The sequence below is a fragment of the Ruditapes philippinarum genome, unplaced genomic scaffold, assembly GCF_026571515.1.
Source record: "Ruditapes philippinarum isolate M1 unplaced genomic scaffold, ASM2657151v2 ctg24_1_1_1_1, whole genome shotgun sequence".
NCBI classification, from domain to species: Eukaryota; Metazoa; Mollusca; class Bivalvia; order Venerida; family Veneridae; genus Ruditapes; species Ruditapes philippinarum.
The window spans coordinates 65,443-80,859 of NW_026853760.1; the positions used below are offsets into that span (position 1 = coordinate 65,443).

General features: G+C 34.4%; 1 protein-coding gene across 1 annotated transcript in view; it reads right to left on the bottom strand.

The window, feature by feature from the left end:
* LOC132737767 (general transcription and DNA repair factor IIH helicase subunit XPB-like) overlaps positions 1–15,417 on the bottom strand; it is a 28,574-nt gene that overhangs the window by 872 nt on the left and 12,285 nt on the right. Inside the window, exons 10-19 of the mRNA XM_060725110.1 lie at positions 12,191–12,401; positions 11,417–11,489; positions 8,961–9,080; positions 6,572–6,774; positions 5,875–5,940; positions 5,076–5,212; positions 4,606–4,702; positions 3,800–3,917; positions 3,490–3,638; positions 2,562–2,684 (exon numbers count right to left, since the gene is read on the bottom strand). Of these exons, the coding sequence (XP_060581093.1) occupies positions 2,562–2,684; positions 3,490–3,638; positions 3,800–3,917; positions 4,606–4,702; positions 5,076–5,212; positions 5,875–5,940; positions 6,572–6,774; positions 8,961–9,080; positions 11,417–11,489; positions 12,191–12,401 (1,297 nt within the window). The remainder of the gene's footprint in view (positions 1–2,561; positions 2,685–3,489; positions 3,639–3,799; positions 3,918–4,605; positions 4,703–5,075; positions 5,213–5,874; positions 5,941–6,571; positions 6,775–8,960; positions 9,081–11,416; positions 11,490–12,190; positions 12,402–15,417) is intronic.

Here is a 15,417-nt window from a genome sequence, read left to right on the forward strand (position 1 = left end):
AGAAGATATTTCATGCTAAACATCTAAGCTCTAGCTCATTGGGTTTTTTAAAAGAAGATTTTTAAGTTTTTACTATACACATATAGTTAAAAACAATGACACCCCTGGGGCGGGGCCAGTTTTGACCCCAGGGCTTTTATTTGAACAAACTTTGTAGACACTTACTAGAAGATGTTTCATGCTTAATATCTAAACTCAAGCTATTTGGGTTTTTTCAAAGAAGATTTTTTAAGTTTTTACTATATGCATATAGGCAAAATCAATGACCCCCCGAGGCGGGGCCAATTTTGACCCCAGGGCTTTTATTTGAACAAACTTGGTAGACACCCATTAGACGATGTTTCATGCTGAATATCTTAGCTCTAGCTCTTTGAGTTCTTTAAAAGAAGATTTTTTAAGTTTTTACTATATGCATATAGGGAAAATCAATGACCCCCTGGGGCGGGGCCAATTTTGACCCTAGGGCTTTTATTTGAACAAACTTGGTAGACACTCATTAGAAGATGTTTCATGCTGAATATCTTAGCTCTAGCTCGTTGGGTTCTTTAAAAGAAGAGTTTTTAAGATTTTACTATATGCATATAGGGAAAATCAATGACCCCCTGGGGCGGGGCCAATTTTGACCCCAGGGATTTTATTTGAACAAACTTAGTAGACACTCACTAAAAGATGTTTCATGCCAAATATCAAAGCTCTAGCTCTTAGGGTTTTTTAAAAGAAGATATTTAAAGCTTTTTCTTTCGGTTGCCATGGCAACCAGAGTTCTGCATGGAATTAAATTCTTTGAACAATTTTTAAAGGTGACCACCAAAGGATCATTCCTGTGAAGTTTGGATGAAATTGGCTTAGTGGTTTATGAGGAGATGTCATTTAAAGTAAAAGTTTACGGGCGGACGGACGGACAGACGACGGACGGACGCCGGACGAAAAGCGATCACAAAAGCTCACCTTGTCACAAAGTGACAGGTGAGCTAAAAAGTACCATGATATATCATACTGTTTATAATTTGAAAAATAGTTGTAAGTTTCTAAATAAAGTATCTAAATTAAAACAAAATTTGTACATTTCAATCTTATAAAGCAGGTGTGGAATGCACAAAATCATCACTATGGTACAGAAATATTTTGTAAGGTAATGATTTATCATGTTTTCATATAGAATTCATGTGACACACTTGTATCTCAAAATGAGACGCTTGTATCTCAAAATCTCTCTAAATCTCTCTGCTATGTTTAAAACTCTCTTTAATGTCTCAAAACACTCTCATTTGACTAAAACTTGCAGCAGTGTCTAAAACATCAATGGTTAAAAGTATCTCCAATGATCAGATATGTACATTAGAATATGAACAAGAGGGCTGAGTCGCTCACCAGAAACAACTGCTTTTCAGTGTTGGAATGTCAATATATTCTAATATTAAATTTGAGCATAGAATATGTTTAAACTATAATTTGAAAAAATGCCATGACCTGGGGCATTTAAGCCTTAGCTTAAACGGGGCTAATCAAATTAGTATGAGCAAACTTGATAAAAGACTACCTAAGAATGCTTCAAAGTTTGGTGATCATCTATCAATTATTTCAGTAGGAATTGATGTTTGAAGGTTTTTTTCTATTTTTAGCTTTAGTGGCCTCTAAAAGGGGCCAATCAAATTAATGTGAGCAAACTTGATAAAAGATTACTCAAAAATGCTACAGACAAAGTTTGGTGATCATCCATTAATTAGTTCTGTAGGAGAAGATGTTTAAACGTATTTCTATTTTTAATTTTAGCAGCCCTTACAAGGGGCTAATCAAATTAATATGAGCAAACTTGATAAGACACTACCCAAGAATGCTACAGACAAAGTTTGGTGATCATCCATCAATAAGTTCTCTAGAAATACTGACATTAAACGGTATTTCTATTTTTAGCTTTAGCGGCCCCTAAAAGGGGCCAATCAAATTAATATGAGCAAACTTGATAAAACACTACCCAAGAATGCTACAGATAAAGTTTGGTGATGATCCATCAATTAGTTCTCTTGGAGAATATGATTAAAGGTTTTTCTATTTTTAGCCCTAGAGACCCCTAAAAGGGGCCAATCAAAATAATATTAGCAAACTTGATTAAAGACTATCTAAGAATGCTACAGACAAAGTTTGGTCAATTAGTTCTCTAGAAATAGACGTTTAAAGGTTTTTCTATTTTTAGCTCTGCTGACCCCTAAAAGGGACCAATTGGAATGACATGAGCAAATTCCACTGTGACTGTCACAAGGATGCTACAGACCAAATTTGAAGTAAATCTGTTTTGTAGTTTCAGAGAAGAAGACGATTGTTGACGCATGACGATGGAGGACAGACACCGGAGCATCCCCCTTTGATACTAATAGCTCGCCCTCAGCCTTTGGCTCTGGTGAGCTAAAAACAAAACATGATGGCTCTGGTGAGCTAAAAACAAAACATGATTTTACAGTTATTGAAAGTTTAATAATATATCAAATGTTGGTTATAACTTTATCCCTGTAATGTGACTAGTTTTAACAATTGGCTATTTGAATATGCAGATGACAACTTACGATAGACTTCCCACCAATACTTTCTCCTATAATTCTTTCTTCTTCAGCATCCTGATCAGAAGCTGCAATCACTTTCTGTAACAACTGTGCTTGTTCTTCCTTTGTAGTAAATGCCAGTTCCTCCTAGAAGTTACAACCAGTCACATATAGAAACTTATACATGACGTATTAACAGCCAGTATTATAAAGTGAATACTTTTCATAACATGTGCCAATTAAAGATACAAGATAAGTTGTTTGCATATTTAAATCCTTAATATACAAATATGTTCCTAGTTCATTAAAAGATCAGTTGATGATTTAATTTCTATACATCTTAAAGCATTTTCATAACATGTAACTATGCTAATGTAACAACTTATTAATTGCTAATTTTGATCCCTTTTGTGTGAAGTTTTTGAAATACCGGGTATTATTCTAATTGACTCTTTAATATCTCTCAAGCATAATAAAACTGATGGGAACAGAGGCATTATGGGGATAGGTGCTAGCCTTATCACATAAGAATTATGGGTTCAAGCTCTACAAGGAACATGAACATCATTTCTTATTTAATCATGACAAAAAAAGTGTGATCAGCTCATCAAGAAATACATTGAATGAAACTCAATTTTATTTGTTGGTTTTAACTTCACACCAAGGAAGTAGAGATAATATGGTGACTTTTAGCTTTACATGTGCCCCACTGTGCATTATTTCAGACACAGATTAGAACCACGAACATTATGCAAGGCAGCTGGTTAGCTTCCTTACATAAAAAAATCAAAGTTTCCTGGCGGGATTCAAACCTAGAGCTGTGAGGAGCAAGTGGTTTTAAGTCAATGACCAGAACCACTCAGCCAGGGACCCAAAAATAAAATTTAGGTTCTCCTAACTATTTTAGTGAAACTGAGATTCCTACTATAACTGCTAACAACAATTAGTTTACCTCCTCCATGCCAGCTAGTTTTGTGATGACCTTATAACTGTAACCCTGGTTAATGAGAAATCTCTGTCTCTTCAGTGAATATTGCATCTCCATTGTATCTTGTGACACAAGAGAATAGAAAAATGCATTATACTCCTCAGCTACAGCACCTGTAAAATACATGTACAATATTACAACAACAGTTATACTGAAATTAATTAAAGTCTGAAAAGAATCAAAACTTTAAATATCTTAAATTATAAATTTTAAATGGAGATATGACTTTCTAGTTTTTAATTGAAAGTAAAAGACATAATAGAGTTTGATATACCTTTCTTTGCTCTTAGAATTCTTCCTAATCTCTGAGCTTCTTGTCTACGAGAGCCACCATGAGCTGATATCTGTATGAGTACATTAGCTTCTGGTAGGTCAAATGATGTGTCAGCCACCTTTAAGATAACAAAACATGAACAAATAGTAAAGCAATGTTATATGGCTGAGTTAATTTCACCATCTTCAAATACAATATGTAGCTTCATCTTTGTGCTGCCCCCCCCCATCTCCCTTGCACCCCCATCCCTCCCTGCACCCCACCCCCTTGTACCCTCTCCATCCCTGCACCCCCATCCCTCCCTGCACCCCCATCCATTCCTGCACCCCCATCCATTCCTGCACCCCTATTCCCCTTGTACCCCCATCCCTCCCTGCAGCACATACACTTTTTTTAAACAGATATTTTCCATTTTGCAGTAAGTAGAACCTGTTACCTCATTAAGTTCAGGTGAGCAAGGGGTCACAATGTAATTGATTTAATTAGGCAGATGAAATATTGAATATAAGAAAATGTATACCAGTCAATATTCATGCTTAAAAATTTGCAAAACATGTCACTTCTTAGTATGATATTAAATTCTTACTGCATATAATTGGCAGGCATCAAAAATAATTTTCAGAGTCACTTGTCCTGCACGACAAGTAGCTACTAAATCCGATGAGCAGGCAACATTTTTCTACTCATCCTGCATTGAATTCTCTTAAATTCTACTTGTAATTATGAGCGGACAAGAGGAATTTTTGATTTCTAATTGGCTGTTTAATACATGTACATATTATTTAAAAAATAAAAGGCATTCTAACCTTTGAGACAAAAATAGTGTTGACTTTAGGATTATGTTGGAAGTTTTGTAGAATTTGTAATCTCTCCCCTTGTGATGTTGGTCCATATAAATAAGGTCTGAAATTATACAATCATTTATTACTTTATGATATCGCAAATAATGTCAATGAAAATATATAAGCTATTTTTTAAAGCTATATATTATACAATGTAATATGTCTGCTGCAAAAAATTATTTGTTGTCAATTTTGAAAAAGAATACTTCCAAAATGCCTGTGTGAAAAAAAATATGCAAGCATATTTCCTGAATGGCACATGCATGAAAATCATTGCTTAATGGTTAAAACTACATTATTAAAACTACAAAACAATACATACTTGTTTAGTTTGATGGCGTAGTTTTTCAGACCAAATATGCATGAAATTAATTGCTAAATGGATAAAACTACAATATTCAAACTACAAAATTAGTAATTTAAATTATACATACTTGTTTAGTTTGATGGCATAGTTTTTCAGAGCAAATACATTATCGGAGAATACAATGATTTTATCATTTCGTCGCTCATGGTAACGTATCAAATACTGACAGGCTTGGAATTTGTTTGGGTTCATCGCATACAGCAACTGAAACAACAGAAATTTACCTGTTTATATAACACAATAATGCCAAAACAACACCTGCTGTCACAGGACATGGAGGTTGACTTTCCTATATCTTTCATGGTAAAACAAACAGTATAGAAATTCTCCTTCTGTTCATAAAACATAACAATGCTAAAACAACACATGTTCTTGTCACAAAGGTTGACTTGTTTTAATCTCTGATATTAAAAGCAATAGAATAAAAATTCGACTGCTAATGTGACATAACAATTACAAAACAACAGCTGGTGTGCTCATCTATTTTCAGTGTAAAAACAAATTCACAGAAATTCATTTTCTGTACACATATACAAAATAATCACATAAAAAACAAATTTTACATGAACCCTAACAATTTTTATAAGAGATTTATAACATTCCAATTCATTTACCTGGGAAATCCACCATTTCTTTTTTTTAAAAAGCTCAATCACATAACAATAAAACTGTAAACTGAAATTCTATATTCAATTCCTCATCCATTTTACCATTTTCCCTTCCGGGCTTCCCTTTTGGTTATTATCAAATTAACTTGTGCATTATATTGGTTTTTCTTTGAGATAATGAATATTTGTATAAAAAAAGAAAAACAAGGTTGAAACCTGTGATCTTTTAAAAGTAAATGTAAAACTACTGCTACTTACCAATTTCCTTTGTTGTTTTGTTGTGAGATACTCTCTATAAAACTCTGGTGTCATCGGACACCATACCTGAAACAAAAAATACCTTTTGCTTGATTATTGCAAACTTCATATAATGCTTTAATTCATTGACAAATCATTAAATATTACAATATTTCATATTATATCACTGAGTAAAAAGTAAAACTTTACACTAAACTAGCAGTATTTATGTGATGGATTGACCTGTTTTAAAATTCAAGCAGTCTGTTAAAATCTAAAATATTTTAACATCTCAATGCTAAAAGTGATCTACCCACAGTATAGTCTACACGATTGGTCTGACTCTTAACTGATGACAAAGGCTTATTCCTTTTTAGCAAGTATGTTAAAGATTAAACAATAAGGTAGTACTATGATGATTTTCTAGCTATACTTGTGTATGATACAAATGTAGCTCATTATTTAGAATACAAGCAAGCTTCATCTTGAAATGGTCTTATCTTACTTATTGTTATAACCATAAAATATGTTTGTGAGTCCCATGGTTTCCATTATCAAAGAAATAAATGTCAAAAGTATAAAGCCTGATCACACTGATGCTGTTTGGGCAAAGCAAAAACATGGCATTTGTATGTGGTAGAGGTGGAACATGTATTTTTAGTCTGAATGACTTTGACCCCAACCAATTAACTACAATTAACTACAAAAGTAAGATTACCTCAGCACATTGCACTCTAGCTATAAAACCAAGATTTTGTAGTTCCATCCAGTTTGCTTCGTAAAGTTTTGGACCAATCAGAAAGTTGAGATCAGCAATTTTATCATCCTCGCGTACCAGAGTGGCAGTGAGACCAAGTTTACAGTGGGCATTCACGATTGTCAACACTCGTCTGAACATCTTTGCAGGTATTGTCTGTACTTCTGTTATAATCATATGATATACATGTATAGTATTCAATAACAGAAAAGCTTTTCATTACATTTGACACCCAAATAACAGTTGCTTTCGTTTTTTTGTAATTGAAATAAACTAGAAATGTGTCCATAGGACACTGATGCCCCCACACGCCACTGTTCTGTCAATCTTATGACTCTAGGTCAAATATTTTTTGGACTACATGTGCCACAAGTTGAAAACTAAAAATCAACAAAGGGCCATAATTCTGTTAAATTTGGTCGCAGCAAAAATTCCTTCCTTTACTACCATCTACACATTAAGGTTGTTAATCCCTGGAAGTTTAAGCAAAATCTGCCATCTGGTTTAAGAGGAGTTGCATTCACAAAATTTCTACATAGTATATAATGAAAAAATCAACAAAGGGCCATAATTCTGTAAAATTTGGTTGCAGCAAAAATTCCTTCCTTTACTACCATCTACACCTTAAGGTTGTTCATCCCTGTAAGTTTAAGCAAAATCTGCCATCCGGTTTAAGAGGAGTTGCGTTCACAAAATTTCTACATAGTATATAGTGAAAAAATCAACAAAGGGCCATAATTCTGTTAAATTTGGTCGCAGCAAAAATTCCTTCCTATACTTCCATCTACACATTAAGGTTGTTCATCCCTGTAAGTTTAAGCAAAATCTGCCATCCGGTTTAAGAGGAGTTGCGTTCACAAAATTTCTACATAGTATCTAGTGAAAAAATCAACAAAGGGCCATAATTCTGTTAAATTTGGTCGCAGCGAAAATTCCTTCCTTTACTGCCATCTACACATTAAGGTTGTTCATCCCTGTAAGTTTAAGCAAAATCTGCCATCTGGTTTAAGAGGAGTTGCGTTCACAAGATTTCGGGACATACGGACTGACTGACGGATAGACGGACAGACGGACAAGTGCAACGCTATATGCTCCCACATTGTGGGGGCATAAAAAAAGTACACTTTATTAAGTAGCTGTAATTTCAACAAGAGATTCAACTTTTAAGTAAACAAGATATGTTTGTAAAACATGTATGCCCCCTATCAGCAGCCAATTATTCATGTGATAAGGTAATTATGCATGACTTCTGACCCAGTGATCAAACAATTAATAAGGGTTATCAAGTATCTACTGGTCATGACCTTGACCTTTGACCCCTTGACCCAAAACTCAATAGGGGTCATCTACTGATCATGACCAATCACCATATCAAGTTTGAAGTCCCTAGGCCTAAGGGTTCTTTCGTTATTGATCGGGAACCATTTTTACCTACAAGGTCAATGTGACCTTGACCTTTGACCACTTAACCCCAAAATCAATAGGGGTCATCTGTTGGTCATAACCAATCACCATACCAAGTTTGAAGTTCCTAGGCCTAAGGGTTCTTTTGTTATTGATCGGAAACCGTTTTTACCCAAATGGTCAATGTGACCTTGACCTTTGACCCCTTGACCCCAAAATCGTTAGGGGTCATCTACTGATCATGACCAATCACCATACCAAGTTTGAAGTTCCTAGGCCTAAGGGTTCTTTACTTATTGATCGGAAACCGTTTTTTGCTTACAAGGTCAATGTGACCTTGACCTTTGACCCTTGACCCCAAAATCAATAGGGTCATCTACTGATCATGACAAATCACCATACCAAGTTTGAAGTTCCTAGGCCTTAAGGTTCTTTAGTTATTGATCGGAAACCGTTTTTGCTTACAAGGTCAATGTGACCTTGACCTTTGACCCTTGACCCCAAATCAATAGGGGTCATCTACTTGTCATGACCAATCACCATACCAAGTTTGAAGTTCCTAGGCCTAAGGGTTCTTTAGTTATCACTCGGAAACCATTTGGTCTACGGACCGACGGACCGACGGACCGACGGACCGACGGACCGACAAGTGCAAAGCAATATACCCCCTTTTTTTCAAAAGGGGGCATAATAAATCAAAAACTATGGTTCCATACTTATTCTGTTTAAATAGGGTAAGATGTTAAGTTACTATCTTCTTTTTTCATGGAGGAGGTAAACATCAACATGTCCTTCTATAATAAACATGCCCTTCTATAATATATATTATTTCAGGCATGTTTGAACACCTGGTTAGCCTTCTCACGTCAATTAACAAGACGTCACTGTAAAGATTTAAATCTACAATGGTGAGATACACAACATTAGAACAAGAGAAATATTTTACCATCAAGTACCATCAGTCCCCATTCCTGACTTTGCATCCATTCCATGACTTTTTCTGCCTCCCATGATCTCTTCATCGTATGTGCTAACATAGAGTATGTGCTGATACATATAGAGCAACCTGTAATGGTTCATTCACTTAAATATACATTCAATTTTTTTTGAAAATCAGCAATTACCACAGGATATAACTTTTTTTAAATAAATGATACAAATAAAGAATTTCATTGTCTAATTAATGCATGAGTAATCAATTCAATTATAAACTAATTAACCTTTGTACAATCTTACAATAAAACAATACAAGAGGGCCATGATGGCCTGAGGTCGCTCACCTGTATATAGCCCCCCCCCCCCCCCCCCCCGGCCCAATTTTTACCCAAGGGCTTTTATTTGTTTATTTGAACAGACTTGGTAGACACCAATAAGAAGATGTTTCATGCAAAACATCTAAGTTCTAGCTCATTGGGTTTTTTTAAAAGAAGATTTTTTTAAGTTTTTACTATACACATAGAGTAAAAAACAATGACACCCCTCGGGCAGGGCCAGTTTTGACCCCTGGGCTTTTATTTGAACAAACTTTGTAGATATTTACTTAAAGATGTTGCATGCTTAATATCTAAACTCTAGTTATTTGGGTTTTTTTCAAAGAAGATTTTTAAGTTTTTGCTATGTATATAAGGAAAATCAATGACCCCCGGGCGGGGCCAGTTTTGACCCCAGGGCTTTTATTTGAACATACTTGGTAGACACCCATTAGAACATGTCTCATGCTAAATATCTTAGCTCTAGCTCTTTGGGTTCTTTAAAAGAAGATTTTATAAGTTTTTACTATATGCATATAAGGAAAATCAATGACCCCTGGGGAGGGGCCAATTTGGACCCCAGGGGTTTTATTTGAACAAACTTGGTAGACATTCACTAGAAGATGTTTCATGCCAAATATATAAGCTTTAGCTCTTACAGTTCTTTAAAAGAAGATTTTTTAAGTTTTTACTATATGCATATAGGGAAAATCAATGACCCCCTGGGGCGGGGCCAATTTTGACCCCAGGGCTTTTTATTTGAACAAACTTGGTAGACATTTACTAGAAGATGTTTTATGCCAAATATCTAAGCTCTAGCTCTTACGGTTCTTTAAAAGAAGATTTTTTAAGTTTAAACTATATGCATATAGGGAAAAATCAATTACCCCCCAGGGCGGGGCCAATTTTGACCCAGGGCTTTATTTGAACAAACTTGGTAGACATTCACTAGAAGATGTTTCATGCCAAATATCTAAGCTCTAGCTCTTTGGGTTCTTTAAAAGAAGATTTTTTAAGTTTTTACTTTATGCATATAGGGAAAATCAATGACCCCCTGGGGCGGGGCCAATTTTGACCCAGGGCTTTTATTTGAACAAACTTGGTAGACATTCACTAGAAGATGTTTCATGCCAAATATCTAAGCTCTAGCTCTTACAGTTCTTTAAAGGAAGATTTTTTAAGTGTTTACTATATGCATATAGGGAAAATCAATGACCCCCCGGGGCGGGGCCAATTTTGACCCCAGAGCTTTTATTTGAACAAACTTGGTAGACACTCACTAGAAGATGTTCCATGCCAAAAATCTTAGCTCTAGCTCTTACAGTTCTTTAAAAGAAGATCTTTTAAGTTTTTACTATATGCATATAGGGAAAATCAATGACCCCCCGGGGGCGGGGCCAATTTTGACCCAGGGCTTTTATTTGAACAAACTTGGTAAGACACTCATTAGAAGATGTTTCATGCCAAATATCTAAGCTCTAGCTCTTAGGGTTGTTTAAAAGAAGATATTTAAAGATTTTTCTTTCGGTTGCCATGGCAACCAGAGTTCTGCATGGAATTAAATTCTTTGAACAATTTTTAAAGGTGACCACCAAAGGAACATTCCTGTGAAGTTTGGATGAAATTGGCTCAGTGGTTTATGAGGAGATGTCATTTAAAGCAAAAGTTTACGGACGGACGACGGACGGACGGACGGACGCCGGACGAAAAGCGATCACAAAAGCTCACCCTGTCACTTTGTGACAGGTGAGCTAAAAAGTGGAACAAACAATCAACACAGGATAAGTTTTAAAGTTTATTTAATGATGCTAACCGACGTTTGTACAATCTTTTAAGAATTGTATTATCATGAAATGTTGCTTTTTAAAATTTATATATTAATCACAAAGAAAACACAAAATAACTTATTTACATATTTTATATTTATTTTATATAATAAGAACAATGACTTATTTCTATAATTAAAATATAGTCAGGCATACATATCCCTAAACATGTAATTCATATTTCTGTCTAGCTTGAATCAGTTTATTAATACACCTTTTCAGTCATTTGTTTGTTATAACAGATATTAACAACAATTATAAATAGCCAAAAATCTACCTTACAATATCCACATTTAATAATAAGCTGTTAAAATAAATGAACTTACCAATAGGTTTATCTTTAGCATCAGATGTAAATCTGCAGATCATACTGTCGTCTGCTGTACACCACATTTTAAACTTTGATATAAAACATAAATCACAAATTTGCATAATTTCTGCATGTCAAATCTAGAGATATCAGTTTATTTTGGTTTTACTTAAAGGGCAATCCTAGGGTAACATAAAACATACTAATTAATCTTATAATTATTTTGTTTTGTTGCATTTTTCTTGCGTGTTTTATTATATGCATGTTGATATATGTGAAAATATTGTACATGTTTATGTATATTCCCTGAATAAATCGATATGAAACAATCAGTTTGTTACAGAAGTCATGTAAGGAAATTTATCATTTATAACTTCTAACTAATTATTTATTACTTTTTCAAAAATAAATGTCGCTCTATGGCTTCTATAGTTAGTTCAACACTAGAATTTACCTTTTTTACCTAAAATAAATGCTAACTTATCCATATCCAGTTACAGAAGTTAGTACTAAAGCATGAATAACATTGGACAAACTGTGTTAGGACAATATGTCATGTATAAAAATTTGCTTCTCTTGAGAATCAAAAAACACACCTTAAACTGTACATAATAAGCATACTGGACCAGGGATCTAGCAGATTACTGGACACTGTTAGGATGATTACAAAATACATTTAATGAAATATGATCAAGAATATTCATTTATTTACATATAGGTTTTATATCACAATTTATGAAGGTTAGAATAAAAAGTATTAAAAATAAAATCAAATTAATATCAAGCAAACCTGAGATCTCCATTGTTCAACTGCCACACCTGATGTAGCAAGACATAAACACCTTTTCCTGACAGTACACGCTGCTGTCACACCGACTAAAGTCTTCCCCGCACCACAAGGTAACACTATAACACCTGACCTAGCACGCCCATTACCAAACATCTTACGTAAACTCTTCTCCTGATACGGTCTAAGAACTGTTGAAGGTTTTAAATCTATGCTGAAATATAACAACTGATATGAGTTTCCAACCTGACAAATATCCTTACATCATTTGTACACTGACTTTTATGTATTTGAAAAGCACTGTAGTATGTAGTGTATTATCTAATATCTTACTTTCAACAAGAGGGCCATGATGGCCCTGAGGTCGCTCACCTGTATATAGGCCCCCCAACCCCCCCCCCCCCCAACGTTGCAGGGCCAATTTAACCCAAGGGCTTTTATTTGCACAAACTTGGTAGACACCATAAGAAGATGTTTCATGCTAAACATCTAAGCTCTAGCTCATATGGCTTTTTAAAAAGAAAGATTTTTTTTAAAGTTTTTACTATACACATATAGTTAAAAACAATGACACCCCTGGGGCCAGGCAAGTTTTGACCCAGGGCTTTTATTGAACAAACTTTGTAGACACTTACTAGAAGATGTTTCATGCTTAATATCTAAACTCTAGCTATTTGGTTTTTTCAAAGAAGATTTTAATTTTTGCTATACACATATAAAGAAAATCAATGACCCGGGCGGTGCTAATTTTGACCCAGGGCTTTTATTTGAACAAACTTGGTAGACACCTATTAGAACATGTTTGATGCTATATATCTTAGCCATAGCTCTTTGAGTTCTTTAAAAAAAGATTTTGTAAGTTTTTACTATATGCATATAGGGAAAATCAATGACCCCCCGGGGCGGGGCAAATTTTGACCCTAGGGCTTGTACTTGAACAAACTTGGTAGACACTTATTAGAACATGTTTCATGCTAAATATCTTAGCTCTAACTCTTTTGAGTTCTTTAAAAGAAGATTTTTTAAGTTTTTATACTATATGCATATAGGGAATAAATCAATGACCCCCTGGGGCGGGGCCAATTTTGACCCCAGGGCTTTTATTTGAACAAACTTGGTAGACACCTATTAGAAGATGTTTCATTCTCAATATCTTAGCCATTGCTCTTTGAGTTCTTTAAAGGAAGATTTTTTAAGTTTTTACTATATGCATATAGGGAAAATCAATGACCCCCCGGGGCGGGGCCAATTTTGACCCCAGGGCTTTTATTTGAACAAACTTGGTAGACACCTATTAGAACATGTTTCATGCTAAATATCTAAGCTCTAGCTCTTATGGTTTTGTACAAGAAGATATTTAAAGTTTTTTCTTTCGGTTGCCATGGCAACCAGAGTTCTGCATGGAATTAAATTCTTTGAACAATTTTTAAAGGTGACCACCAAAGGAACATTCCTGTGAAGTTTGGGTGAAATTGGCTTAGTGGTTTATGAGGAGATGTCATTTAAAGTAAAAGTTTACGGACGGACGACGGACAGACGGATGACGGACGGACGACGGACGAAAAGCAATCACAAAAGCTCACCCTGTCACTTTGTGACAGGTGAGCTAATAAAGGCAAAGAAATAACAAGAGCTGTCACAGGAGACAGCGAAGCTCGACTAATAAAATACTGGACGCAGTAAGGAGGACAAAACTATGAAAGAAAAATCAATTATGTATAATTATGTATTAAGTTATATTAAAAAGTAATATTTGTTAACATAAATTCCAAGATCAAGGGGAATAATTCTAGAAATAGTCATGCTAGAGTTATGGACCTTGTCACACAACATTTGTGTAATGATAAGAAATATATATTTGAAGTTTGAAGTAGATACCTTAAAAAATAAAGAAGTTAATATATTTCTTAAAGAAAATCCTAAGTTCAAGGAGAGATAAATCTGTAAATATTGCTTCAAGAGTTATGAACATTGTCACATAAAATGTAATTGATGATAAGGAATAAGTATTTGAAGTTTGAGGTAGATACCTTTAAAAATAAAAAAGTTATAATAAAAAATAACATTTTTCTAGTAAAAAAATCTAAGTTATGGGGAGATAATTCTTGCAATATTGGTGCTAGAGTTATGAAACCTTGTCACACAAGATGTGGATGATGATAACGTAAATATATTTGAAGTATGAAGTTGATCCCTTTAGAAATAAAATTAAGTAACAGTAAAAAATATATTTTTTATGGAAAATTCTAAGTTCAAAGGGAGATAAATCTGAAATATTGGTGCTAGAGTTATGAACCTTGTCAACATAAGATGGGGATGATGATAAAGTAAATATATTTTAAGTATGAGGTTGATCCCTAAAAAATAAGAAGAAACGGTAAAGAAATAGTACTTTTTGAGGAAAATTCTAAGTTCAAGGGGAGATAAATCTGAAAAAATATTGGTGCTAGAGTTATGAACCTTAACACATAAGATGGGATGATGATAAGGTACATATATTTGAAGTATGAGGTTGATCCCTTAAGAAATAAAGAAGTAACAGTAAAAAATAGTATTTTTTAAGGAAAATTCTAAGTTCAAGGGGAGATAAATCTGAAAACATTGGTGCTAGAGTTATGAACCTTGTCACATAAGATGTGGTTGATGATAAGGAACATATATTTGAAGTTTGAAGTTGATACCTTAAGAAATGACAAAGTTATAATGAAAAATATTTTACTGCACCAAAACTTTAATCTAAAATCTGGACGCGGACGCCGACGCCGGGGCGAGTAGGACACCTCTCCATATACTTCGTATAGTCGAGCTAAAAAGTCTGCAATACTCTATGATGTAGCTTTGAATGGACTAACAAGAGCTGTCAGCTCAACTCATATTCAAATAATCACAATGCTTAAAGCAAAAGTCTGGATAATGTAAAATTATCTAAGTTCAAAAAGGGCAAAATTCTGTCAAAATCCAAGTTTAGAGTTATGGCCCTTGGACAGTGACATTCTATTATGCTCTTAAAAAGCATGTGAAGTTTCAACCCATTCCTTCTGTAGTTTTTGGTCAAAGGTGAAAAATATAATTTCAGCCACAACAGCCTTGATCCTATCCACATATTACCCAAAATGAAGGGTAGACTTCAACCAAATATCTAAAATGATGGTTAATAGATAAAGAAACTAATACATGTATAAGAAAAAATCACATCAAAACTATAAATCTGTTTAAATACATATCAATGT